The 27,084-nt window shown below is 50.2% G+C and overlaps 1 protein-coding gene across 1 annotated transcript; it reads left to right on the forward strand.

The window, feature by feature from the left end:
• Positions 1-1,720: 1,720 nt before the first annotated feature.
• STAC3 (SH3 and cysteine rich domain 3) lies at positions 1,721-26,476 on the forward strand. The gene is made up of 13 exons (XM_074530834.1): positions 1,721-1,852; positions 5,151-5,217; positions 8,849-9,107; positions 9,202-9,299; positions 11,519-11,591; positions 13,707-13,798; positions 15,853-15,916; positions 15,977-15,979; positions 19,574-19,610; positions 20,652-20,774; positions 24,581-24,632; positions 25,160-25,297; positions 26,182-26,476. Exons 2-13 carry the CDS (start codon positions 5,152-5,154, stop codon positions 26,278-26,280), a joined length of 1,104 nt encoding a protein of 367 aa, XP_074386935.1. The 5' UTR covers positions 1,721-1,852; position 5,151; the 3' UTR covers positions 26,281-26,476.
• The last annotated feature ends 608 nt before the right edge of the window (positions 26,477-27,084 follow it).

The raw sequence follows: 27,084 nt of genomic DNA on the forward strand, positions 1-27,084 counted from the left end.
CCAGGAAAGGGGAGGCTCCAACCCCAGGATGGCTCCTTGGTGCCACCACCCTGGTGCCACCCCAGCCTGGCAGGGAGCCAAGGGCAGCCTGGCACCAGTGGGATCCTGTGGCAGTGGGAAGAGATGAGGATCTGACTCCGTGTTTCAGAAGGTTTGATTTATTATTACATACAATAATACTATAGATTTTATATATAGTATTATACTAGATATTATATATATAGTATTAAATACTATATTATAATATATGCTGTAATATATACTATACTATAATATATACTGTATATAATATATAGTAATACTATATTTTATATATAATAGTATAGAATATATACACACATATATATGTGAATATATATAACATATATTTGTGTACATATAATATATATATGTACATTATATAGTATATATATTATATAGTATATATATTATATACTATACACTATATATATTATATATAGTATATAATATATATACACATATATATGTGTATATATATAACATGTATATATATGTGTACATATATACATATATGTACATTATATACTGTATATATACTTATTTACTATATACACATTATATACTATATATATTTTATATGTGGTATATAATATATATACACGTGTATATATACTATATACTATATATACATTATATACTATATATAATATATATACACACATATATATTATATATGTATATATAACATATATGTGTGTGTACATATATATTATATAATGTACATATAATATATATATTATATAATATATATGTATATAATAACACATATATATTACATTAAATCTATACAAAAATAATAGAAAAAATATTTCATTAGAAAGCTGACTGAAAATAGAAAAGGAAGAATGATAACAAAAGTTTGTGGCTCAGACAGAGTCTGACACAACTGGGCTGTGATTGGCCATTAATTAAAAACAATCAACACAAGAACAATCACAGATTCCCCTGTTGCATTCCACAGCAGCAGATAATCAATGTTTACATTTTGTTCCTGAGGCCTCTCAGCTTCTCAGGAGAAAAAATCCTAAGGAAAGGAATTTTTCAGAAAGTTTTTCAGAAAATATCAGAGCTACAGGATCCCAGCTCCTGCCATGCCAGCAGGGTTTGGTGCCAGGTGTGCCAGGCATCCACCCCACACCAGACCCCACTGCTGCCCCTCTGCCCTGCAAACATCCAATGCCCAAACTGAGTCTGGATCCTTTCTGTGCCCAACTGGAACCCTTCGTGTGCCCAAATCCTTGAGCCTGGATCCTCTTTGTGCCCAAATCCCTGAGCCTGGATACTCTCTGTGCCCAAATCCTTGAGCCTGGATCCTTTCTGTGCCCAGCTCGTGTGCCCAAATCCCTGAGCTCTCTCTGTGCCCAACTCCTGGAACCCTTCATGTGCCCAAATCCCTGAGCCTGGATCCTTTCCTGGAACCCTTCGTGTGCCCAAATCCTTGAGCCTGGATCCTCTCTGTGCCCAAATCCTTGAGCCTGGATCCTTTCTGTGCCCAGCTCGTGTGCCCAAATCCCTGAGCCCTCTCTGTGCCCAACTCCTGGAACCCTCCGTGTGCCCAAATCCCTGAGCCTGGATCCTCTCTGTGCCCAAATCCCTGAGCCCCGTCCGTGCCCGGTTCCCGGCCTGGGGGGGCCCCTGGCACGCCCAGCAACCACCAACGCAAATAGCCGGAGCCTCCTCCGCCCGCTGCCGCCCGGGTTCCAATTTCCCGGCGTCAGCCCCGGCCCGGCTCAGCTGTCGTCCCCCTGTGCCCTGTCACTCCTCCGGCCCCGGCCCCGAGCGCTCTGCGGCCCCGGCCCCGGCCCGGCTCCTGGGGCTCCTTCAGCGCAGGGTGAGTGCCCCCCTTGTGCCCCCTCTGTGCCCCCCTTGTGCCCCCTCTGTGCCCCTGTGTGCCCCCGTGTGCCCCCCGTGTGCCCCCGTGCCCACCCTGGGCACCCGCCGGGGCTGCGGGGTCTCGGGGTGCCCCAATCCCGCTGTGCCCCGAGCGCCGTTCCCGTTCCTGCTTCCCGATGGTTTTCCTGGCTGATTTTCTTGGCTGGTTTTTGGTTTTCCCGGGTTGTTTTCCTGCCTGGATTTCCTGACAGGTTTTCCTGATGGTTTTCCTGTTTGGTTTTTCCTGATGGTTTTCCTGACTGGTTTCTTGATTGGTTTTCCTGGCTGGTTTTATTGATGGTTTTCCTAGTTGATTTTCCTGACTGGTTTTCCCGACTGGTTTTCCTGTTTCATTTTTCCTGATGGTTTTCCCAGCTAGTTTTCCTGGCTGTTTTTTTTTGTTTTCCTGACTGGTTTTCCTGCCTGGATTTCCTGACTGGTTTTCCTGTTTGGTTTTTGGTTTTCCTGTTGGTTTTCCTGCCTGGTTTTCCTCAGTGGTGTTCCTGGCTTGTTTTTGGTTTTCCTGACTGGTTTTCCTGCCTGGTTCTCCTGTCTGGTTTTTCCTGATGGTTTTCCCAGTTAGTTTCTTGACTGGTTTTCCTGACTGGTTTTTTGTTTTCCTGACTGTTTTTATTGATGGTTTTCCTGGCTGGTTTTATTGATGGTTTTCCTAGTTGGTTTTCCTGACTGGTTTTCCTGTTTGGTTTTTCCTGATGATTTTCCCGACTGGTTTTCCCGATGGTTTTCTTGTTTGGTTTTTCCAGACTGGTTTTCCCAGCTAGTTTTCCTGGCTGGTTTTTGGTTTTCCTGTTTGGCTTTTCCTGATGACTTTCCCACCTGGTTTTCCTGATGGTTTTCCCAGTTGGTTTTCCTGACTGGATTTCCTGTTTAGTTTTTCCTTATGGTTTTCCCAGCTAGTTTTCCTGACTGGTTTTTCATTTTCCCAGCTGGTTTTCCTGACTGGTTTTCCTGCATGGATTTCCTGACAGGTTTTCCTGATGGTTTTCCTGTTTGGTTTTTCCTGATGCTTTTCCTGACTGCTTTTCCCAACTGGTTTTCCTCCCTGATTTTCCTGACAGGTTTTTGGTTTTCCTGGCTGGGTTTCCTGACTGGTTTTCCTGATGGTTTTCCAGCTGGTTTTCCGGGCTGGTTTTTGGTTTTCCTGGATGGTTGTTCTGACTGGTTTTCCTCACTGTTTTTCCTGTTGCTTTCCCAGCTGCTTTTCCTTATTGGTTTTCCTGGCTGTTTTCTCACCTGGTTTTCTCACCTGGTTTTCCCGACTGGTTTTCCTGTCTTGTGTTCCAGAAGGTTTTCCCAGCTGGTTTTCCCAGCTGGTTTTCCTGATGGTTTTCCTGTTTGGTTTTCCCAGCTCATTTTCCTGACTGGTTTTCCTGGTGCTTTTCCTGCCTGGGGTTGGCATCACCCAAACCAGGGAGCTCTGGGTGGCAGCGCTGCGGGCACGGCTGTCCCAGGTGGCACCGGGATGGTTTGGGGGATGCTGGAGCAGCTCCTGCCCCGGTGCCAGCCGGGTGATGCCCTCAGTGCCCCCTGTGCTCACTGAGGGGCCGAGGGTGGCACCGTTGGTGGTTTCACTTTGGGATGGAGATGCCCGGGCTAAGGTGGGCACCTGGGGTGGGCAGGGACCTCCTCCAGCCCGGCCCTGGGGCTCAGGGATGCAGAACCAGCCTGAGAGGGGCTGCAGGACAGACGGAGGGTGTTTGTCCTTCAGTGAACCTGGGTTTGTCCTGGCAGAACCAACCCAGGCAGGAGCTGCAGGACGGGCAGTGGGAGTGAACCCGGGTTTGTCCTGGCAGAACCAGCTCTGTCCAGCAGGACAGATGGATGCTGTCTGTCCTGCTGTGAACCAGGGGCTCATCCTGGCAGAACCAGCCCTGGCAGGGGCTGCAGGATGGGCACTGGGAATGAACCCGGGTTTGTCCTGGCAGAAGCAGCCCTGGTTGGGGCTGTGGGATGGGCAGGGGGTGTCTGTCCTTCAATGAGCCCAGGGTTTGCCCTGGCAGAACAGGCCCAGGCCTGCAGGACAGACGGAGGGTGTCTGTCCTGCTGTGAACTCGGGGCTTGCCCTGGCAGAACCAGCCCTGGCTGGGGCAGGGGCTGCAGGATGGGCAGTGGGATTGAACCCAGGCAGAACCAGCCCAGGCAGGGTCTGCAGGACACACGGACGCTGTCTGTCCTGCAATGAACTCAAGGTTCCCCCTGGCAGAACCAGCCCTGGCCAGGGCAGAGGCTGTGGGATGGGCAGTGGGAATGAACCTGGCAGAACCAGCCCTGTCTGGGTCTGCAGGACACACGGACGCTGTCTGTCCTTCAGTGAACCCAGGGTTCCCCCTGGCAGAACCAGCCCTGTCTGGGGCTGCAGGACAGACGGAGGGCGTCTGTCCTGCTGTGAACTCAGAACCCGGCAGAACCAGCCCTGGCTGGGGCAGGAGCTGCAAGATGGGCAGTGGGAGGGAACTGAGGGTTTGCCCTGGCAGAAGCAGCCCTGGTTGGGGCTGTGGGATGGGCAGGGGGTGTCTGTCCTTCAATGAGCCCAGGGTTTGCCCTGGCAGAACAGGCCCAGGCCTGCAGGACAGACGGAGGGTGTCTGTCCTGTAGTAACTCTGGGTTTCCCCTGGCAGAACCAACCCTGGCTGGGGCAGGGGCTGCAGGACAGACAGTGGGACGGAGGGCGTCTGTCCTGCAGTGAACCAGGGATTCATCCTGGCAGAACCAGCCCTGGAAGGGGCAGGGGCTGCAGGATGGGCAGTGGGATTGAACCCAGGCAGAACCAGCCCGGGCAGGGTCTGCAGGACACACGGACGCTGTCTGTCCTTCAGTTAACCTGGGGTTCATCCTACCCAGGACAGGAGCTGCAGGACACACGGACACTGTCTGTCCTGCAATGAACTCAAGGTTCATCCTGGCAGAACCAGCCCTGGCCAGGGCAGAGGCTGTGGGATGGGCAGTGGGAATGAACCCAGGCAGAACCAGCCCTTGTTGGGGCTGCAGGACACACGGACGCTGTCTGTCCTTCAGTGAATGTGGGGTTCCCCCTGTCAGAACCAGCCCTGTCCGGCACTGCAGGACACACGGACGCTGTCTGTCCTTCAGTGAACCCAGGGTTCCCCCTGTCAGAACAAGCCCCATTGGGGCTGCAGGACACACGGACGCTGTCTGTCCCAGGGGAAGGGCTGGCACTGCCCACCCAGCAGGGTGGCACTGCCCCATCCAGCGCCATCCCTGCTCTCCCCTGGCAGCATGACGGAGAAGGAGGTGCCCGAGCCGCCGGCCTCGCCCGCCGCAGGTGGCAAAGCCAAGAGCCGGGTAAGCGCTGCCCACGGGGCATTGGGTGGGTGGGCGATGTCCCCTCTCTGCCATCACCCTCCTGTGGGCTTTGGGGGGCACGGTGGGACCCAGATCCAGCTGGGCATGGGGCGGGCATTGCCCAGCTTGGCATTTTGTCTTGGTTTGGAAAGAGAGGAGTGTGATAAGGAAGGCAGGAGCCTCCCCTGAAATGGAGAATGTGACCCCTCCCCACCCCTGCAATAGCAATAAATATATTTATATATTTATATATTTATCTATTTATATATTTATATATTTATATATTTATATATTTATATATAAATATATTAAATATTATTTAATATTTATATATTTACATATACATATTTCTATATTAAATTCATTTATTTATATATTTTATATATTATTTTATTTATAATTTATACATTAAATATTATTTATATATTAAATAAATATATATTTAAATATAAAAATATTTATTTTAATATTTATTTTTATATGTTTTATGTATTTATTTATATTTATTTATATTTATTTATCTTTATTTCTATATTAAATAAATTTATTTATTTATATATTAAATAAATATATTTATTGCTATACATTTTAAATTAAGGGCCTCTCAGGCAAAAAAATATAGGAGCAGGAAATAACAGTTCTTTAATAGGGAAGAAAATAAAAGGATAAAATAAACAATGCAGTACACTAAAACAATACTGATATATCTGGGTAGGAATGTTTGAAATCTCAGATTGTATCTGGGTAGGAATGTTTGAAATCTCAGATTGTATCCAGACAGGAATGTTTGAAATCTCAGATTCTATCCAGGTAGGAATGTTTGAAACCTCAGATTGTATCCAGGTAGGAATGTTTGAAATCTCAGATTGTATCCGGGTAGGAATGTGTGAAATCTCAGATTATATCCAGGCAGGAATGTTTGAAATCTCAGATTATATCCAGATAGGAATGTTTGAAATCTCAGATTATATCCAGGTAGGAATGTTTGAAATCTCAGGTTCTATCCAGATAGGAATGTTTGAAACCTCAGATTGTATCCAGGTAGGAATGTGTGAAATCTCAGATTGTATCCAGGTAGGAATGTTTGAAATCCCAGATTATATCCAGGTAGGAATGTTTGAAATCCCAGATTATATCCAGACAGGAATGTTTGGCTCCTCCCTCTGGGCTCACATCTCCCAATGGGATGCTGCAGTTCTTATCAGCCATGCAGTGACATCCAATAGCTGTTATCAGATGTCCCCCTAGAGGGAGGTGTGAATGTGGTCACTCAAAGAGAGATAAAGCAAACTGCCCACTGACAAAGATAATCTGCCATACAGATGTAACTAAAACCACCTTGCATTGCAATTTTCAACATACAAACTACATACAACACATTTACAACACATTTACAATGACTTCCCAATACTCATCACCTGTGTCAGACACTGAGCTTCCACTCCAAACCAACCCCAAAGTGCCAAAATCACCCAGAAAATGGAGAACAAGAAGAAGAAGGAGGAAGGCAGGACACACCCAAGTTCCTCCATCTTGTCCCCATAAACCCCATACCAGAAATCCTAAAATCTCCATTTTCACTTTTTATACTACAAACTACTTATATATAACATATTTACAATTACTTCCCAATACTCATCACCTGTGTCAGACAGTGAGCTTCCACTCTAAACCGACCCAAAGTGCCAAAATCCCTGCAGAAAATGGAGGCCAAGAAGAAGAAGGAGAAGGACAGGACATGCCCACATTCCTCCATTTTGCCTCCTGAACCCCCATTCTAAAAACCCCAGAATTCTACATTTTCACCCCGTGATTAATTCACTGTCATTCTACTCAAACTCTTGTGGCCTGTAACTCCTCACACAAAGAAGAGGAAGAAGAAGAAGAAGGAGAAAGGCAGGACACACCCAAGTTCCTCCATCTTGTCCCCATAAACCCCATACCAGAAATCCTAAAATCTCCATTTTCACTTTTTATACTACAAACTACTTATATATAACATATTTACACTTAATTCCCAATACCTATAACCCATGTTAGACACTGAGCTTCCACTCTAAACCAACCCAAAAGTGCCAAAATCCCTGCAGAAAATGGAGAACAAGAAGGAGAAAGAAGGACAGGCCCTGTCCAGATTCTCCATCTTGTCCCCATAACCCCCACACCAAAAATCCTAAAATTTCCATTTTCACTTTTTATACTACAAACTACATATATATATATAACATATAACATATGTAAATATGTAAATATCTGTAAATATATGTAAATATATTAATACATACTTATATTAATACATACATATATAAATACATATATAAATATATAAATACATACATATATGTAATATATGTAAATATATTTACACTTAATTCCCAATACCTTTCACCTGTGTCAGACACTGAGCTTCCACTCTAAACCAACCCAAAAGTGCCAAAATCACCCAGAAAATGAAGAACAAGAAGAAGGAGAAGGACAGGACCTGTCCAGATTCCTCCATCTTGTCCCCACACCAAAAATCCTAAAATTCTACATTTACACCCCGTGATCATTTTATTATTATATTATTTAATATAATATATTATTTCAGCTCCTCAGACAAAGGCAGGGGCTGTGGGATGGGCAGGGTTTTGGCTGTGGGATGGGGTTTTTTGAGATTTTTGGGGTTTTTTGGGGGTTTTTTGGGGTTTGGCTCCACGTGGTTCTGTGGTTTCCCAGCCTTTCCTTGGGCTCTTTCCTGAGGTTTTTCTGGGGTTTTTTTTGGGTTTTTTGGGGTTTTTGTTGGGGTTTTTAGGGGATTTTCTTGGGTTTTTTTGGGGGTTTTTTTTGGTTTTTGTTGGGGTTTTAGGGGATTTTCTTGGGGTTTTTTTTTTGGTTTCGTGGGGTTTTTGGGGGGGGAGTTGTTGTTGTTTTTTGGGGGGGGTTGGTTATTTTGGGGTTTTTTGAGTTTTTGGGGGTTTGGGGTTTTTTGGGTTTTGGGGGTTTTTTTTGTTTTTTTGTTTTATGGGGTTTTTGGGGTGTTATGGGTTTTTTTGGGTTTTTTGTTTTTTAGGGTTTTGGGTTTTTTTTTGTGGTTTTTGGGTGGTTTTTTTGGGGGGGTTGGGGATTCTTTGGGTTTTTTGGGGGTTCTTTTAGGTTTTGGGGTTTTTTGGGTTTTTTGGGTTTTGGGTGTTTTTTTTTGTTTTTAGGGGTTCTATGGGGTTTTTGGGGTGTTATGGGTTTTTTGGGTTTTTGGTTTTTTAGGGTTTTTGGGGTGTTTTTTGTGGTTTTGGGGTGTTTTTTGGAGGGGGGTTGGGTTTTTGGGGATTCTTTGGGTTTTTGGGGTTTTTTAAAGGTTTTTGGGTTTTTCGGCTGGTCTTTTGGGGTTCTATGGGGTTTTGGGGTGTTATGGGGCTTTTTTGGGTTTTTTGTTTTTTTAGGGTTTTGGGGTGTTTTTTGTAGTTTTGGGGTGTTTTTTGGAGGGGGGTTTGGGTTTTTGGGGGTTCTTTGGTTTTTTGTGGTTTTTTTAAGGTTTTTTGGCGGGGCTTTTGGGTTTTTTGGAGGTTTTTTTTGGGTTTTTTTTTTTGGTTTTTTGGGATTTTTTTGGTGTTTTTTTTCGCCTCTCACCCTCCACCCCGTGCCGCCCCAGCAGCTGCAGAAGCTGAAGGGAATTTTCCACCGCAAAGCCAAGGAGGAGGCGGCGCAGGAGGCGCAGCCCAACGGGGAACTGCTGAGCCCCTCGGGGGGACCCCTCTTCTTCATCTACGAGGATGAGGAGGACGAGGAGGAGGAGGAGGAGCCGGAGCCGCCGCCGGAGCCGGAGAAGCCGATCAACGACAAACCGCACAAATTCAAAGACCATTTCTTCAAAAAACCCAAATTCTGCGATGTTTGCGCCCGCATGATCGTCCGTGAGTGCTGCGGGGCGGGGGGGGGCGGGGCTCTGTCGCGACATTGTCGCGAGCGCGGGGTCGCCTTTGTCACCTCCCCTGTGCTCCCCCCCAGTGAACAACAAGTTCGGGCTGCGCTGCAAGAACTGCAAAACCAACATCCACCAGCACTGCCAGGGCTACGTGGAGATGCAGCGCTGCTTCGGCAAGATCGTGAGTGCCAACCCTGCCCCTGGCAGTGCCAACCCTGCCCGATGGGCACCCCTGGCAGTGCCAACCCTGCCCCCAAAATGGGCACCCCTGGCAGTGCCAACCCTGCCCCTGGCAGTGCCAACCTGGTCCCGATGGGCGCCCCTGGCAGTGCCAACCTGGTCCCGATGGGCACCCCTGGCAATGCCAACCTGGGCCCAATGGGCATCCCTGGCAGTGCCAACCTGGTCCCGATGGGCACCCCTGGCAATGCCAACCTGGGCCCAATGGGCATCCCTGGCAGTGCCAACCTGGTCCCGAACAGGCACCCCTGGCAGTGCCAACCCTGCCCCGACGGGCACCCCTGGCAGTGCCAACCTGGGCCCGATGGGCACCCCTGGTAGTGCCAACCCTGCCCGATGGGCACCCCTGGTAGTGCCAACCTGGGCCCGATGGGCACCCCTGGCAGTGCCAACCCTGCCCGATGGGCACTCCTGGCAGTGCCAACCCGGACCCGCAATGGGCACCCCTGGCAGTGCCAACCTCAGTCCCGATGGGCACCCCTGGCAGTGCCAACCCTGCCCGATGGGCACCCCTGGCAGTGCCAACCTCAGTCCCGAACGGGCACCCCTGGCAGTGCCAACCCTCGGACCCAATGGGCACCCCTGGCAGTGCCAACCTCGGTCCCGATGGGCGCCCCTGGTAGTGCCAACCCGGCCCCGATGGGCACCCCTGGCAGTGCCAACCCTGCCCGATGGGCACCCCTGGCAGTGCCAACCTGGTCCCGAACAGGCGCCCCTGGCAGTGCCAACCCTGCCCGACGGGCACCCCTGGCAGTGCCAACCTCGGTCCTGATGGGCACCCCTGGCAGTGCCACCTCCAGCCCCCCAAAATGGGCACCCCTGGCAGTGCCAACCTGGTCCCAATGGGCGCCCCTGGCAGTGCCAACCTGAGCCCCAAACGGGCACCCCTGGCAGTGCCAACCTCGGCCCCGAATGGGCACCCCTGGCAGTGCCAACCCTGCCCCGATGGGCACCCCTGGCAGTGCCAACCTCAGTCCCGATGGGCACCCCTGGCAGTGCCAACCCTGCCCCATGGGCACCCCTGGTAGTGCCAACCCTGCCCCGATGGGCACCCCTGGCAGTGCCAACCTCAGTCCCGAACGGGCACCCCTGGCAGTGCCAACCTCGGCCCAATGGGCACCCCTGGCAGTGCCATCCCTGCCCCGATTGGGCACTCCTGGCAGTGCCAACCTGGGCCCCAAACGGGCACCCCTGGCAGTGCCAACCTGGTCCCCAAACGGGCACCCCTGGCAGTGCCAACCCTGCCCCGATGGGCGCCCCTGGCAGTGCCAGCCTCGGCTCCAGTGGGCACCCCTGGCAGTGCCAACCCTGCCCCGATGGGCGCCCCTGGCAGTGCCAACCTGGGCCCGAACAGGCACCCCTGGCAGTGCCAACCTGGGCCCGATGGGCGACCCTGGCAGTGCCAACCTCGGTCCCGAATGGGCGCCCCTGGCAGTGCCAACCTCGGCTCCAATGGGCGCCCCTGGCAGTGCCAACCTCGGCCCCATGGGCACCCCTGGCAGTGCCAACCCTGCCCCGATGGGCGCCCCTGGCAGTGCCAATCTCGGCCCCATGGGCACCCCTGGCAGTGCCATCCCTGCCCCGATTGGGCACCCCTGGCAGTGCCAACCTGGGCCCCAAACAGGCACCCCTGGCAGTGCCAACCCGGGCCCGATGGGCGCCCCTGGCAGTGCCAACCTGGGCCCGATGGGCACCCCTGGCAGTGCCAACCTTGGTCCCAAACGGGCACCCCTGGCAGTGCCAACCTCGCTCCTGAACGGGCACCCCTGGCAGTGCCAACCTCGGCCCAATGGGCACCCCTGGCAGTGCCAACCCTGCCCCGATGGGCGCCCCTGGCAGTGCCAAGCTCGGTCCCGATTGGGCACCCCTGGCAGTGCCAGCCTCAGTCACGGTGGGCACAATGCAGGTGCCACCATCCTCGGGCATTTCCTGCCTCTGGCAGGGCCCCCATCCCCTTTTGGGGTCCCCTCAGCTCTGCCAGGTGGCTCTGAGGGTGCCCAAGGCCGTGACCCCCCCCCACACCGGGCACCCCGGTGGGCACAGCGCCGGTGCCGCCGCCCCTGGGCGTGTCCTGCCTGTGGGGGCGCCCCCGGTCCCGTTTGGGCCCCCCCGAACTCCCCCGGTGCCTTTGGGGGTCCCTGACTCGCCCCCCCCCCGCAGCCGCCCGGGTTCCGCCGCGCCTACAGCTCCCCCCTGTACAGCGAGCGGCAGCTGGGGGGCGCCCGAGAGCTCGGTGAGTGCGCGGAGCTGTCACTGTGGCACCTGTGTCACCTGTCACTGTGTCACCTGTGTCATCTGAGTGTCACCTGTGTGTCACCTGTGTCACCTGTGACCCTGTGTCACCGTCACCGTGTCACCCGTGTGTCACCTGTCACCTGTGTCATGGTGTTACTGTGTCACCCTGGGTCACCTGTCACTGTGTCACTGTGTCACCCATCACCATTGTCACCTGTGTCACTGTGTCACCCTGTGTGTCACCTGTGTCATTGTGTCACCTGTCACCATGTCACTGTGTCACTGTGTCACCGGTGTGTCACCAGTGTGTCACCTGTGTCACCTGTCACGGCAGCACTGTGTCACCTGTCACCTGTGTGTCACTGGGTCACCTGTGTGTCACCTGTGTCACTATATCACTGTGTCACTGTGTCACCCATGTCACCTGTGTGTCACCTGTCACCGTGTCACCTGTCACCATTGTCACCCGTGTCACCTGCATCACCACTGTCACCTGTGTGTCACTGTGTCACCTATCACCTGTCACTGCATCACTGTGTCACCCGCCACCCGTGTCACCTGCGTGTCACCTGCCACCCGTGTCACTCTGTCACCTGTGTGTTACCAGTCACCTGTCAACTGTGTCACTGTGCCACTGTGTCACCTTTGTTATCTGTGTCACCCGTGTGTCACCTGTCACCTGTGTCACCTGTCACCATTATCACCTCTGTCACTGTGTCACCTCCCTGGGGGTGTCACAACCCCTCCCGAGCCCCCTCAATCCCCCCACGTGAGCCCCCCAATAACCCCCCAAAATCCCCCCCGAGCCCCTCAGACCCCCCCTGACCCCCCCGAGCCGCCCCAAATCCCTCAATAACCCCCAAACACCCCAATAAACCTCTCAAAATCCCCCCAATAATCCCCAGTAACCCCCAAACCCCCCAATAACCCCCAAAATCCCCCCCATAACCCCCCAATATTCTCCAATAACCCCCCTGGACCCCCGACACCCCCCAACTCCCCCGAGCACCCCCAAACACCCCTGACCCCCCAAACCCCCTTCATCCCTCCCAAACCCCTCTGGAGCCCCCCCAATACCCCCCCAAATGCCTGAATAACCCCCCAAAATCCCCTCTGACCCCCCCTGAGCCCCCCGTGAGTTTCCCTGACCCCCCCCGAGCTCCCCCAATACCCCCCCAAATCCCTCAATAACCCCCAAACACCCCAATAACCCCCCAATAACCCCCAAAATCCCCCCATAACCCCCCTGAGCACCCCCAAACCCCCCTGAGCCCCCCAAACCCCCTTCAGCCCTCCCAAACCCCTCCCGAGCCCCCTCAATGCCCCCCCAAATCCCTCAATAACCCCCAAATCCCCCCTGACCCCCCTGTGCCCCCCAAAATCCCCTCTGAGCCCCCCAAAATCCCCCCCATAACCCCCCTGAGCCCCCCATAGCCCCCCAAAATCACCTTCATCCCTCCCAAACCCCTCCGGAGCTCCCCCAATACCCCCCAAATCCCTCAATAACCCCCCAAAATCCCCTCTGACCCCCCCCTGAGCCCCCCATGAGTTTCCCTGACTCCCCCCGAGCTCCCCCAATACCCCCCCAAATCCCTCAATAACCCCCAAACACCCCAATAAACCTCTCAAAACCCCCCAATATTCCCCAATAACCCCCAAAATCCCCCCATAACCCCCCTGAGCACCCCCAAACCCCCCAATATTCTCCAATAACCCCTTGGACCCCCCGACACCCCCCAACTCCCCCGAGCACCCCCAAACCCCTCTGACCCCCCAAACCCCCTTCAGCCCTCCCAAACCCCTCCCGAGCCCCCTCAATACCCCCCCAAATCCCTCAATAACCCCCAAACACCCCAATAACCCCCCAATAACCCCCAAAATCCCCCCATAACCCCCCGGAGCCCACCCAATACCCCCCCAAATCCCTCAATAACCCCCTAAAATCCCCTCTGACCCCCCCTGACCCCCCCAAAATCCCCTCTGAGCCCCCCTGTGCCCCCCAAATCCCCCCAAAATCACCTCTGAGCCCCCCAAAATCCTCCCTGACCCCCCCTGTGCCCCCCAAAATCACCTCTGAGCCCCCAAAACACCCCCAAACCCCCCTGGCCCGCAGGCAGCGGCTCCGACCCCGTGTTCGAGACGCTGCGCACCGGGGTCATCATGGCCAACAGGGAGCGCAAGAAGGGCCAGGAGGACAAGAAAAACGTGAGTGGGGGCGGGGGAGCCCCAAAATCACCCCAATATCCCCAAAAACTCCAAAACCACCCAATAACCCCAAAATCACCTAAATAAATAACCCCAAAATCACCCAATAACCCAAAAATCATCCAATAACCCCAAAATAACCCCCAAAATCACCCAAATAACCCCAAAATCACCACAATAACCCCAAAAACCACCCAAATAACCCCAAAAACATCCCAATAACCACCCCAATAACCCCAAAATCACCCCAATAAATAACCCCAAAATCACCCAAATAAATAACCCCAAATCACCCAATAACCCCAAAATCACCCAATAACCCCAAAAAACACCCAAATAACCCCAAAATCACCCCAATAACCCCAAAATCACCCAAATAACCCCAAAAACCACCCAAATAAATAACCCCAAAATCACCCAATAACCCAAAATCACCCCAATAACCCCAAAATCATCCATTAACCCCAAAACCACCCCAATAACCCCAAAATCACCCAATAACCCCAAATAAATAACCCCAAAATCATCCAAATAACCCTAAAACCACCCAATAACCCCCAAAACCACCCAATAACCCCAAAAACCACCCCAATAACCCCAAAATCACCCCAATAACCCCAAAAACATCCAATAACCCCAAAATCACCCAAATAAATAACCCCAAAATCACCCCAATAACCCCCAAATCACCCCAATAACCCCAAAATCACCCAAAGAACCCCAAAATCACCCCAATAACCCCAAAACCACCACAATAACCCCAAAACCACCCCAATAACCCCAAAATCATCCAAATAAATAACCCCAAAATCACCCAATAACCCCAAAATCACCCAATAACCCAAAAATCATCCCAATAACCCCAAAATCACCCAAGTAACCCCAAAACCACCCAAATAACCCCAAAACCACCCCAATAACCCCCCAAACTCCCCAATAATCCCCCAATAACCCCAAGTCACCGAGTAACCCCCCCAAAATCCCCAATAATCCGCCAATAACGCCCCAAGACCCCCAATAACCCCCCCAAAGCCCCCAATGTCCCCCCAAAACTCCCCAAAAACGCCAATAAACCCCCAAACACCCCAATAACGCCCCCAAAATCCCCCAATAACTCCCCCCAGACCCCCCAATAACTCTGCAATAAACCCCCCAAAATCCCCCCAATATCCCCCCAAAACTCCTCAATAACCCCCCAAACCCCTTAATAACCCCCCAAATTCCCCAATATCCCTCCAAAATTCCCCAATAACACCCCCAAACCCCCCAAAATCCCCCCAAAACTCCTCAATAACCCCCCAAACCCCTTAATAACCCCCCAAATTCCCCAATATCCCCCCAAAATTCCCCAATAACGCCCCCAAGCCCCCAATAATCCTCCCAAAAATCCCCAATAACGCCAATAAACCCCCAAACACCCCAATAACTCCCCCCAGACCCCCCAATAACTCTGCAATAACCCCCCCAAAACTCCATAATAACCCCTCCAAACCCCACCCAAAATCCCCAAAAACTCCCCAAAAATCCCCCAAACCCCTCAATAACCCCCCAAATTCCCCAATATCCCCCAAAATTCCCCAATATCGCCCCCAAAATCCCCCAAAAACCCCCCAAAAACGCCAATAAACCCCCAAACTCCCCAATAACGCCCCCAAAATCTCCCAATAACTCCCCCCAAAACTCCATAATAACCCCTCCAAACCCCGCCCAAAACCCCCAAAAACTCCCCAAAAATCCCCCAAACCCCTCAATAACCCCCCAAATTCCCCAATATCCCCCAAAATTCCCCAATAACGCCCCCAAGCCCCCCAATAACCCCCCCAATATCCCCCAAATTCCCTCAATAACCCCCCAATAACTCCCCCAAAGCCCTCAATAATCCTCCCAAAACTCCCAAAAACCCCCTCAAAATCCCCCTAAATCCCCCAATATCCCCCCAAAACTCCCCAATAACCCCCCAAACCCCTTAATAACCCCCAAATTCCCCAATATCCCCCCAAATTTCCCCAATATCGCCCCCAAGCCCCCCAATTTTCGCCCCGTTTTCCCCTCAGCCCCTGGCGGCCATGATGGATGAGGAGCCCGAGGCCGCGAAGGCGGCGGGGAGCAAAGCTGAGGGTGAGGGCCGAGGGAATTGGGGTTTTTTGGGGGGTTTTCGGGGTATTTTTTTTATTTTAGGGGGTTTGGGGGGTTTTTTTAGGATTTTTTGGGTTTTTTAGGATTTTTGGGATTTTTTGGGGTTTTTTGGGGGTTTTTTGGGGGCTTTTTGAGGGGTTTTTTGGGGTTTTCTGGCTGAGTCCTTGGGGATGCAATGAGTGTGGATTTAGGGTTTTTTGGGTTTTGTAGGGTTTTTTGGGGGGTTTTGGGGGTATTTTTTTATTTTGGGGGGTTTGGGGGGTTTTTAGGATTTTTTGGGATTTTTGGGTTTTTTTAGGATTTTTTGGGTTTTTTTTGGGGGGGGTTTTGAGGGGTTTTTTGGGGTTTTCTGGCTGAGTCCTTGGGGATGCAATGAGTGTGGATTTAGGGTTTTTTGGGTTTTTGGGGGATTTTTTGGGGGGTTTTGGGGGTATTTTTTTATTTTGGGGGGTTTGGGGGGGTTTTAGGATTTTTTTGTTTTTTTAGGATTTTTTGGGATTTTTTGGGTTTTTTGGGGGGTTTTTGAGGGGTTTTTTGGGGGATTTTTGGGGTTTTCTGGCTGAGTCCTTGGGGATGCAATGGGTGTGTGTGGTTTTTAGGATTTTTTGGGTTTTTTAGGATTTTTTGGGGTTTTTTGGGTTTTTTGGGGGGTTTTTGGGGATTTTTGGGGTTTTTTTAGGGTTTTTTGAGGGGTTTTTTGGGGATTTTTGGGTTTTTTTAGGATTTTTTGGGGTTTTTGGGGGGGTTTTTGGGGGTTTTTTGAGGGTTTTTTGGGGATTTTTGGGGTTTTCCGGCTGAGTCGTTGGGGATGCAACGGGTGTGGTTTTTAGGATTTTTTGGGTTTTTTTGGGGATTTTGGGTTTTTTAGGATTTTTTGGGGTTTTTTGTGGGGGGCTTTTGGGATTTTGGGGTTTTTTTTAGTGTTTTTGGGGGGTTTGGGGGATTTTTGGGTTTTTTTAGGGTTTTTTAGGATTTTTTGGGATTTTTTGGGGTTTTTTGGTGGGTTTTTTTGAGGGGTTTTTGGGGATTTTGGGGTTTTCTGGCTGAGTCCTTGGGGATGCAATGAGTGTGGATTTAGGGGTTTTTGGGTTTTTGGGGGGTATTTTTTTATTTTGGGGGGTTTGGGGGGGGTTTTAGGATTTTTTGGGTTTTTTAGGAATTTTGGGGATTTTTTGGGGTTTTTTGGGGGGGGTTTTTGAGGGATTTTTGGGGGATTTTTGGGGTTTTCTGGCTGAGTCCTTGGGGATGCAATGAGTGTGGATTTAGGGTTTTTTGGGTTTTTGGGGGGTTTTTTGAGGGGTTTTGGGGGTATTTTTTTATTTTGGGGGTTTTTTTAGGATTTTTGGGGGGGGGTTGGGTTTTTTTGGGGATTTTGGGGGTTTTTTAGGGTTTTTTTGGGGTTTTTTTGGGGGATTTTTGGGGTTTTCTGGCTGAGTCGTTGGGGATGCAATGAGTGTGGATTTAGGGTTTTTTGGGTTTTTTAGGATTTTTTGGGGTTTTTTGGGGGGTTTTTTGGGGATTTTTGGGGTTTTTTTAGGGTTTTTTGGGGGTTTTTGGGGGGGTTTTTTGGGTTTTTTTTGGATTTTTTGGGGGGTTTTGCCTGTAGAAAAAGGGTCCCAAATTCATGTCCATAATTCCCGTTCCCATCTTTGGGTTTTATTTTTTGGTGGGTTTTTTTTTTGTTGTTTTTTTGGGGGCTTTTCCTGCAGAAAAAGCGTCCCCAGTTCACGTCCCCATCTTTGATTTTTGGGGTGGTTTTTGCTTTTTTGGGAATTTTTTTGTTGTTGTTTTGGGGTTTTTTGTTGGTTTGTGGGGTTTTTTTGTTTGTTTGTTTGGGGTTTTTTTTTGTTGGTTTTTTTTGTTGTTTTTTTTGGGTTTTGTTTTGTTGTCATTGTTGTTTTTGGGGGTTTTCCCTTCAGGAAAAGTGTCCCCAATTCATGTCCCCAACTTTGGTTTCTGTTTTTTGGGGTTTTTTTTGGTTTTTTTTTAAGGAGAATTTTGGGTTTTTTTTTTTTTAGGGTTTTGTTTGTTTGATGTTTTTTGGGATTTTGTTTTTGGTTTTTTGGGGTTTTTTTTGGGGGGGTTTTCCCTTCAGAAAAAGGGTCCCCAATTGGGATTTTGTTTTTGGTTTTTTGGGGTTTTTTTTTGGGGGGGTTTTCCCTTCAGAAAAAGGGTCCCCAATTCACATCCCCACATTTGGTTTTCAGGTTTTTGTTGGTTTTTTTGGTGTTTTTGTTTGTTTGTTTTTCTTTTTCTTTTTTTGATTGGTGTTTTATTTTTTGTTTTGTTTTGTTTTTTTTGTTTTGTTTTTTGTTTTTTGGTGGGTTTTTTTTGTTTGTTTGTTTGTTTGTTGTTTTGGGTTTTTTTTGTTTTGGTTTGGTTTGGTTTTGTGGGTTTTTTTGGGTTTTTTTGTGGGTTTTTGTGGGGTTTTTTGTGTTTTTTTGTTTTTGTTTTTGTTTTTTGGGGGGGTTTTGGCGTTTTTTGTTGTTGTTTTTGGGGTGTTTTTTCGGTTTTGGGGTTTTTTGTTTTTTTTTTTTTTTTTTTTGTTTTGGGGGGTGGGTTTTGGTTTGTGGGAGGGCTTCTGTTTTTAGGGGTTTTTTTTAGTTTTTGGTGTGTATTTTGGTTTTTGGGGTTTTTTGTTTGTTTGTTTTTCGGTTTGGGGTTTTTTTGGGGGGGTTGGTTTTTTGTTTTTTGTTTTTTTGGGGTTTTTTTTTGGGGGGGTGGGTTTTCGTTTGTGGGAGGGCTTCTGTTTTTTGGGGTTTTTTTTAGTTTTTGGTGTGTATTTTGGTTTTTTTTTTGTTTGTTTTTCGGTTTTGGGGTTTTTTGGGGGGGGTGGTTTTTTGGTTTTTTTTGGTGGGTTTTTTTTTTGTTTTTTTTTTTTTTGTTTTTTGGGTGGGTTTTGGTTTGTGGGAGGGCTTCTGTTTTTAGGGGGTTTTTTTAGTTTTTGGTGTGTATTTTGGCTTTTGGGTTTTTTTTGTTTTTTGGTTTGGGTTTTTTGGGGGGGTTGATTTTTGGTTGTTTTTTTTTTTGGGGGGTGGGTTTTGGTTTGTGGGGGGCTTCTGTTTTTTGTTTGTTTTTTTTTAGTTTTTGGTGTGTATTTTGGTTTTTGGGGGTTTTTTTTGTTTGTTTTTCGGTTTTGGATTTTTTTTTGGGGGGGTGGTTGGTTTTTGGGGTTTTTTTTGGGTTTTTTTTGGGGGGGTGGGTTTTGGTTTGTGGGGGGGCTTCTGTTTTTGGTTTTTTGTTTGTTTGTTTGATTTTCTTGTTTTGTTTTTGGGGTTTTTGTGGGTTTTTTTGGGGGTTTTTTTTTGTTTTTTTGGTTTTTTTTTTTGTTTTGTTTTGGGTTTTTTGGGTTTTTTTGTTGTTTTTTTTTTTTTTTTTTTTTGTTGGTTTTTTTGGTTTTTTTTTTTTTGTTTTGTTTGGTTTTTTTGGTTGTTTTTTTTTGTTTTGTTTTGTTTTTTTTGGTGTTTTTTTGTTTTGTTTTGTTTTGTTTTGTTTTTGTTTTTTGTTTTTTGGGGTTATTTTGGGTTTTTTTAGCGGGTTTTTTCCCCTCATCAAAAACACCCCAAATCCCCATCCCACTTTGGCCCCATCCACCCTCACCCAAATTCCAACCCCTCCTTTCCTTTCCTTTCCTCCCAGGCGCCTCCGAGGGCGACAAAAAAGCGAGAAAAGCCGAGCGGACGAGAAGGTACCCAAAAACCCCCCTGCACCCAAAAACCCAAAAACCCCAAATCCACCTTTGGGGTGCCCCTGAGACCCTCAGGTACCCCCAAACTTCCCCTGCACCCCAAAAACCCCAAATCAACTTTTGGGGTGCCCCTGGAGACCCTCAGGGCTCCCCAAAAACCCCCCCTGCACCCCAAAAACCCCAAAAACCCCAAATCCACCTTTGGGGTGCCCCTGAGACCCTCAGGGCTCCCAAAACCCCCTGCACCCAAAAAACCCAAAAACCCCAAATCAAACCTCCCCTGCACCCCAAAAACCCCAAAAACCCCAAATTCAACCTTTGGGGTACCCCTGAGACCCTCAGGGCTCCCAAAAACCCTGCACCCCAAAAAACCCCAAATCCACCCTGAGACCCTCAGGTACCCCCAAACCCCCCTGCACCCCAAAATACCCCAAATCCAACCTTTGGGGTGCCCCCAAACCCCCCTGCACCCCAAAAAACCCCCCAAAAAACCCCAATCCAACCTTTGGGGTGCCCCTGGAGACCCTCAGGACTCCCCAAAAACCCCCCCTGCACCCCAAAAAACCCCAAATCCACCCTGGAGACCCTCAGGGCTCCCCAAAAACCCCAAATCCACCCTTTGGGGTGCCCCTGAGACCCTCAGGTACCCCCAAACCCCCCCTGCACCCCAAAAACCCCAAAAACCCCAAATCCACCCTGGAGACCCTCAGGTACCCCAAACCTCCCCTGCACCCAAAAACCCCAAATCCACCTTTGGGGTCCCCTGAGACCCTCAGGTACCCCCAAAAACCCCCCCCTGCACCCCAAAAACCCCAAATCCAACCCTTGGGGTCCCCCTGGAGACCCTCAGGGCTCCCCAAACCCCCCCTGCACCCCAAAAACCCCAAATCCACCCTGGAGACCCTCAGGGCTCCCCAAACCTCCACCTGCACCCCAAAAACCCCAAAAACCCCAAATCCACCTTTGGGGTGCCCCTGGAGACCCTCAGGTACCCCCAAACCCCAAATCCACCTTTGGGGTGCCCCTGAGACCCTCAGGGCTCCCCAAAACCCCCTCAGAACAAGAAGCCGCAGCGGGGGGGTTCCTGCAGTCCCATTATTTCGTGGCCCTCTATCGCTTCAAAGCCCTGGAGAAAGACGACCTGGACTTCCCGTGAGTGCCCGGCTTGGTTTTGGGGTGATTTTTGGGGTTTTGGGGTTTTATGGGTTTTTTTTGGGGGGGTTTAGGGTTTTTATGGGGTTTTTGTAGATTTTATGGGTTTTTTTGGGGTTTTTTTTTTTGTGGGGTTTTGGGGGGTTTGGTGGTTTTATTTGGGGTCTTTCTTGGGGTTTTTTTGGGGTTTTTTTGAGGGGGGTTTTGGGGTTTTTTGGGGGACTTTTAGGGTTTTTATGGGGTTTTTGTAGGTTTTATGGGGTTTTTTTGGGTTTTTTTGTGGGATTTTGGGGGGTTTGGTGGTTTTATTTGGGGGTCTTTCTTGGGGTTTTTTTGGGGGGGGTCTTGGTTTTTTGGGGGGGGGTTTAGGGTTTTTATGGGGTTTTTGTAGGTTTTATGGGTTTTTTTGGTTTTTTGGGGTTTTTTGGGGGGTTTTTTTTGGGTTTTTTTTGGTTTTTTGTGGGATTTTGGGGGTTTGGTGGTTTTATTGGGGTCTTTCTGGGGTTTTTTGGGGTTTTTTTGGGGGGGGGTTCTTGGTTTTTTGGGGCAGTTGGGGTTTTTGGGGCTTTTTAGGGTTTTTTGGGGGGGTTTTATGGGGTTTTGGGGCTTTGGTGGTTTTATTTGGGGTCTTTCTTGGGGTTTTTTGGGGGGGGGTTCTTGGTTTTTTGGGGTGGTTGGGGTTTTTGGGGGGGTTTTTTGGGGGGGTTTTTGGAGGTTTTATGGGGTTTTTGGGGGTTTTTTTGTGGGATTTGGGGGGTTTGGTGGTTTTATTTGGGGTCTTTCTTGGGGTTTTTGGGGGGTTTGGGGTTTTAGGTTTTTATGGGTTTTTTGTAGGTTTTATGGGGTTTTTTGGGGTTTTTTGGGGGTTTTTTTGGGGTTTTTTTGTGGGATTTGGGGGGGTTGGTGGTTTTATTGGGGTCTTTCTGGGGTTTTTTGGGGGGGGGGGTTCTTGGTTTTTTTGGGGCAGTTGGGGTTTTTGGGGGGTTTTTGGAGGTTTTTTAGGGTTTTTTGGGGGGTTCCTGGGTTTTGGGGGGTGGGGTTGGGGGGTGTTTTGGGGTTTTGGGGGGTTTTATGGGGTTTTGGGGGGTTTTATGGGGTTTTGGGGTTTTATGGGGTTTTTGGGGGGGGTTTTAGGGTTTTTATGGGGTTTTTGTAGGTTTTATGGGGGTTTTTGGTGTTTTTTTGTGGGATTTTGGGGGGGTTTGGTGGTTTTATTTGGGGTCTTTCTTGGGATTTTTTTGGAATTTTTTGGGGGGGGGTTTAGGGTTTTTATGGGGTTTTTGTAGGTTTTATGGATTTTTTTGTTTTTTTGGGGGTTTTTTTTGGGGTTTTGGGGCTTTGGTGGTTTATTTGGGGTCTTTCTTGGGGTTTTTTTTGGGGGGGGGTTTGGGGGTTTTTTTGGGGTTTTTGTAGGTTTTATGGGGGTTTTTTGGGGGGTTTTTTGGGGGGGTTTTTTTTTGGTTTTTTGTGGGATTTTGGGGGTTTGGTGGTTTTATTTGGGGTCTTTCTTGGGGTTTTTTGGGGGGTTTTGGGGTTTTTTTGGGGTTTTTGTAGGTTTTATGGGGTTTTTTTGAGGTTTTTTTGGGGGTTTTTGTGGGTTTTTTGTGGGATTTTGGGGGTTTGGTGGATTTATTTGGGGTCTTTCTTGGGGTTTTTTTGGGGGTTTGGGGGTTTTTTTGGGGGGGGTTTTGGGGTTTTTACGGGGTTTTTGTAGGTTTTATGGGGTTTTTTTGGGGGGTCTTTCTTGGGGTTTTTTGGGGGGTTTTTTGTGGGATTTTGGGGGGTTTGGTGGTTTTATTTGGGGTCTTTCTTGGGTTTTTTGGGGTTTTTTTTGGGGGGGTTTCTTGGTTTTTTTGGGGCAGTTGGGGGTTTTTGGGGGGTTTTTTGGGGGGGTTTGGAGGTTTTTTAGGGTTTTTTGGGGGTTTTGGGGTTTTTTTTGGGGGGGGTTTATGGGGTTTTTGGGGGGGGCTTTTAGGGTTTTTATGGGGTTTTTGTAGGTTTTATGGGGTTTTTTGGGATTTTTTTGGGTTTTTGGGGTTTTTTTTGTGGGATTTTGGGGGTTTTGGTGGTTTTATTTGGGGTCTTTCTTGGGGTTTTTTGGGGGGGGTTGGGTTTTTTTTGGGGGGGTTGGGGCTTTTTTTGGGGGGGGTTTCTTGGTTTTTGGGGGGTTTTTGGAGTTTTTTAGGGTTTTTTGGGGTTTTGGCGGTTTTATGGTTTTTTGGGGGCTTTTAGGGTTTTTATGGGGTTTTTGTAGGTTTTTTTGGGGGTTTTTTTGTGGGATTTTGGGGGGTTGGTGGTTTATTTGGGTTCTTTCTTGGGGTTTTTTGGGGGGGGGTTAGGGTTTTTATGGGTTTTTGTAGGTTTTTTGGGGTTTTTTTTGTTGTTTTTTGTGGGATTTTGGGGGTTTGGTGGTTTTATTTGGGGTCTTTCTTGGGTTTTTTGGGGATTTTGGGGTTTTTTGGGGAGGGGGGTTTAGGGTTTTTATGGGGTTTTTGTAGGTTTTATGGGTTTTTTTGGGGTTTTTTTGGGGTTTTTTTTGGGTTTTTTTGGGGTTTTTTGGGGTTTTTTGGTGTTTTTTGTGGATTTTGGGGGTTTGGTGGTTTTATTTGGGGTCTTTCTTGGGGTTTTTTTGGGGGTGGTTTTGGAGTTTTTTGGGGGACTTTTAGGGTTTTTATGGGTTTTTGTAGGTTTTATGGGGGTTTTTTGGTGTTTTTTTGTGGGATTTTGGGGGTTTGGTGGTTTTATTTGGGGTCTTTCTTGGGTTTTATTTTGGGGGGTTTCTTGGTTTTTTTGGGGCGGTTGGGGTTTTTGGGGGTTTTTTGGGGGGGTTTTGGAGGTTTTTTATGGTTTTGGGGGGTTTTGGCGGTTTTTTGGGGGGTTCCTGGGGTTTTGGGGGGTGGGGTTGGGGGGTGTTTTGGGGTTTTGGGGGGTTTTATGGGGTTTTGGGGTTTTTGGGGGGTTTTTTTGAGGTTTTGGGGGGGTTTTGGGGGTGGTTTTTTTTGGTGGTTTTTGGGAGGTTTTGGTGGGGTTTTTTTGTTTTTTGGGGGGTTTTTTGGGGGGAGATTTTCTGAGGGGTTGGGGTTTTTTTGTTTTTGGGGGGTTTTTGGTTTTTTTGGGGGGGTTGGGGTTTTTTTGTGGTTTTGGGGTTTTTTGGAGGATTTATTGGTGGTTTTGGGGGGGGTTTGGGGTTTTTTGGGGTTTTTTTGGGGGCGTTTTTGGGGTTTGGCTCACGTGGTTCTGTGCATTTCCCAACTTTGTACTGAGCTCATTCCTGAGGTGTTTTGGGGTTTTTTGGTGTTTGGCTTCACGTGGTCCTGTAGATTTTCCAGCCTTTCCTTGGGCTTTTTCCTGAGGCTTTTTGGGGTTTGCCTCCACATGGTTCTCTGGATTTCCCAACTTTGTACTGAGCTCTTTCCTGAGGTTTTTTGGGGTTTTTTTTGTGTGTGTGTGTGTGTGTTTTTGGGGTTTATTTGAGGTTTTTTTAGGGATTTTTGGGGTTTGGCTCCACGTGGCTCCGTGATTTCCCAAAGCTGAGCTGCTCTGTGCCATGCCAGACTCGGGGCTGGAGGAGCTGATTCTGAAGGAAAATGAGATTTTTCCTGACTGGTTTTCCTGTTTGGTTTTCCAGACTGGTTTTCCCAGCTGCTTTTCCTGACTGGTTTCCCTGATATTTTTCCTGCCTGCTTTTCCCCATTGGTTTTCCTGACGATTCTGAAGGAAAATGAGATTTTTCTTGGGTGGAAAACCCACCCAATAATGGGCTGGGAGTCCTTCCCTCCCTCAGAGATCCCCTCCTTCCCTTCCAGGCCGGGGGAGAAGATCACGGTGGTTGACGACTCCAATGAGGAGTGGTGGCGGGTGAGGATGGGGAAACGCTTTGGGGGGACCCCCAAACCTGCTGTGACCCCTTATCCTGGTGGGGAATGGGGTTTGGGACCCCCAAATCCTCCTCAAATCCTCCTTTGCAGCCTCGTCCCGCCCGGTCATGGCGGGAAAACGAGGGACGAACAACTCAGGAACAAACCATTATGAGGGGACAACATGGGGGGGACCGAGGGTCAAACCATAATCTTAATTTATACAGGTTTTGTTGTAAAGTTGGTTATTTTTTATAAAACACACAATGCCTATCCTGGCACTACCTATCCTGGCAGGAAAGGGGAGTTTGGGACCTCCAAATTGGCCTCAACCTCCCCCCTTGCAGTCTGGTCCCGCCCGGCCACTGGCGGGAAAACGAGGGACAAACAACTCAGGAACAAACCATTATGAGGGGAGACCATGGGGGAACGGAGGGTCAAACCATAAACATAATTTATATAAAATAGTAAATTTTACAAAAAACCTGTATAAAACACACAATGCTACACTCCTTGAACTCCTTGCAGGGCAAAATCGGGGAGAAAGTCGGGTTTTTCCCTCCTAATTTCATCATCCGGGTGCGGGCGGGAGAGCGGGTGCACAAAGTGACGCGTTCCTTCGTTGGAAACCGGGAAATCGGGCAAATCACGCTCAAAAAGGATCAGGTGAGATGAAACCCCCTCCCCAAAATTACCCGGGGACTCCCCCCCAGGCCCTCTCCAACCCCCCAAAAACAGCTGGAACCCCATGAACCTCGTCATCATCATCATCATCCTTATCCCAGTGAATATTTGCTCTGTGCCGACCCCTCCTCATTTGCTCTGGGGGGTTCTTGGGGGTCTCTCCTGTCCTGGGGGGTCCCGGGGGGTCTCCCCTGTCCTGGGGGTCCCTCCTGTCCTGAGGGGGGTCTCGGGGGTCTCCCCTGATCTGAGGGGTTCCTGGGGGTCCTCCCTGTCCTGGGGAGGTCTCGGGGGTCTCCCCTGTCTTGGGGGGATCCTGGGGATCCCCTTGCTCTGGGGGGGTCCTGGGGGGTCCCCCTGATCTGGGTCTTTCATAGGGGTCTCCCCTGTCTTGGGGGATCCCTCCTGTCCTGGGGGGTCTCCCCTGATCTGGGGGTGGGGGGTCCCTGGGGAGGTCTTCCCTGTCCTGGGGGGGGTCCTGGGGGTCTCCCCTGTCGTGGGGGGTCCCTCCTTTTCTGGGGAGTTCCTGGGGGTCTCCCCTGATTTGGGGGAGTCTCCCATGTCCTGGGGGGGGGGGGGTCTCGGGGGTCTCCCCTGTCCTGGGGGTCCCCCCTGTCCTGGGGCGTTCCTGGGGATCCCCTTGCTCTGGGGAGATGGGGGGGCTCGGGGGTCCCCATTGTCCTGGGGGGGGTTCCTGGGGGTCTCCATTGTCCTGGGGCTGTTCTCTCCTGATCTGGAGGGGTTCCTGAGGGTCCTCTTGCTCTGGGGGGGTTCCTGGGGGTCTCCCCTGCTCTGAGGGGGTCTCGGGGGTCCCCCCTTGCTCTGGGGAGGCTCTTGGGGGTCTCACCACCCCCCTGTCCCCCCCCCAGATCGTGGTGCAGAAGGGGGAGGAGGTGAATGGATACGTCAAAGTGTTCACGGGCCGCAAAGTGGGGCTGTTCCCCGTGGACTTCCTGGAGGAAATCTGAGGAGGGGGCTACGACCCCCGGCACTGGGCAGAGACCCCCGCCCGGGATAGGGATGCAGGGCAGGGATGGGATTGGGGCACCCTGGGGATGGGAAATGGGGAAAAAACCCCAAAAACACCCCAAAAAACCCCTGAGATTGAGGGGGCTGAGAGCCCCGAGATTGAAGGGGGGGGTGAGACCCCCGGGATTGGGGCACTCTGGGGATGGGAAATGGGGAAAAAACCCCCGGGATTGGGATTGGGATGGGGGGGCCCTGGCTGCGGGACAGGTTTGGGGTCGGGGGGAGGGGCACCCCCATTTCTGATGGTGCCTGGGGGGGGTCTCTGGGGGGTCTCTGGGTGTCCTTGGGGGTCCCTGAGGGTTCCTGGGGGTCCCTCAGGGTTCCTTGGGGGTCCCTGGGGGGCTCCTGGGGATTCCTGAGGGTCCCAGGGGGTTTCCTTGGGGTCTCTGAGGGTCCTTGGGGGTCTCTGGGGGTCGGGGGGGGTCGTGCCCCGCTGCTCCCGGTGCCCCCCGGTGTTGGCAATACACGGCTGTGCCCACCCCCCCGCTCTCGGTGTGGATTTAATGGGGAGGGGGCGCGGGGGGGGGAGGCAGTGACGCCTTGGGGGGTGGCACTGCTGGGGTGGCAGTGGCACACTGGGGAGGGGTCGCTGGTCACTCTGGAGGTCACTCACTGGTCACTTTTGGGGCTGCTGCTGTCCCCCAGTGAAAGGGTCACTCACTGGTCACTCTGGGGGTCACTGTGGGGGTCGCTCACTGGTCACTGTGGGGGTGGCCATGGCCCCAATGAAGGGGTCGGTGGTC

Source organism: Zonotrichia albicollis, chromosome 33 (assembly GCF_047830755.1).
Source record: "Zonotrichia albicollis isolate bZonAlb1 chromosome 33, bZonAlb1.hap1, whole genome shotgun sequence".
Classification (NCBI taxonomy): Eukaryota; Metazoa; Chordata; class Aves; order Passeriformes; family Passerellidae; genus Zonotrichia; species Zonotrichia albicollis.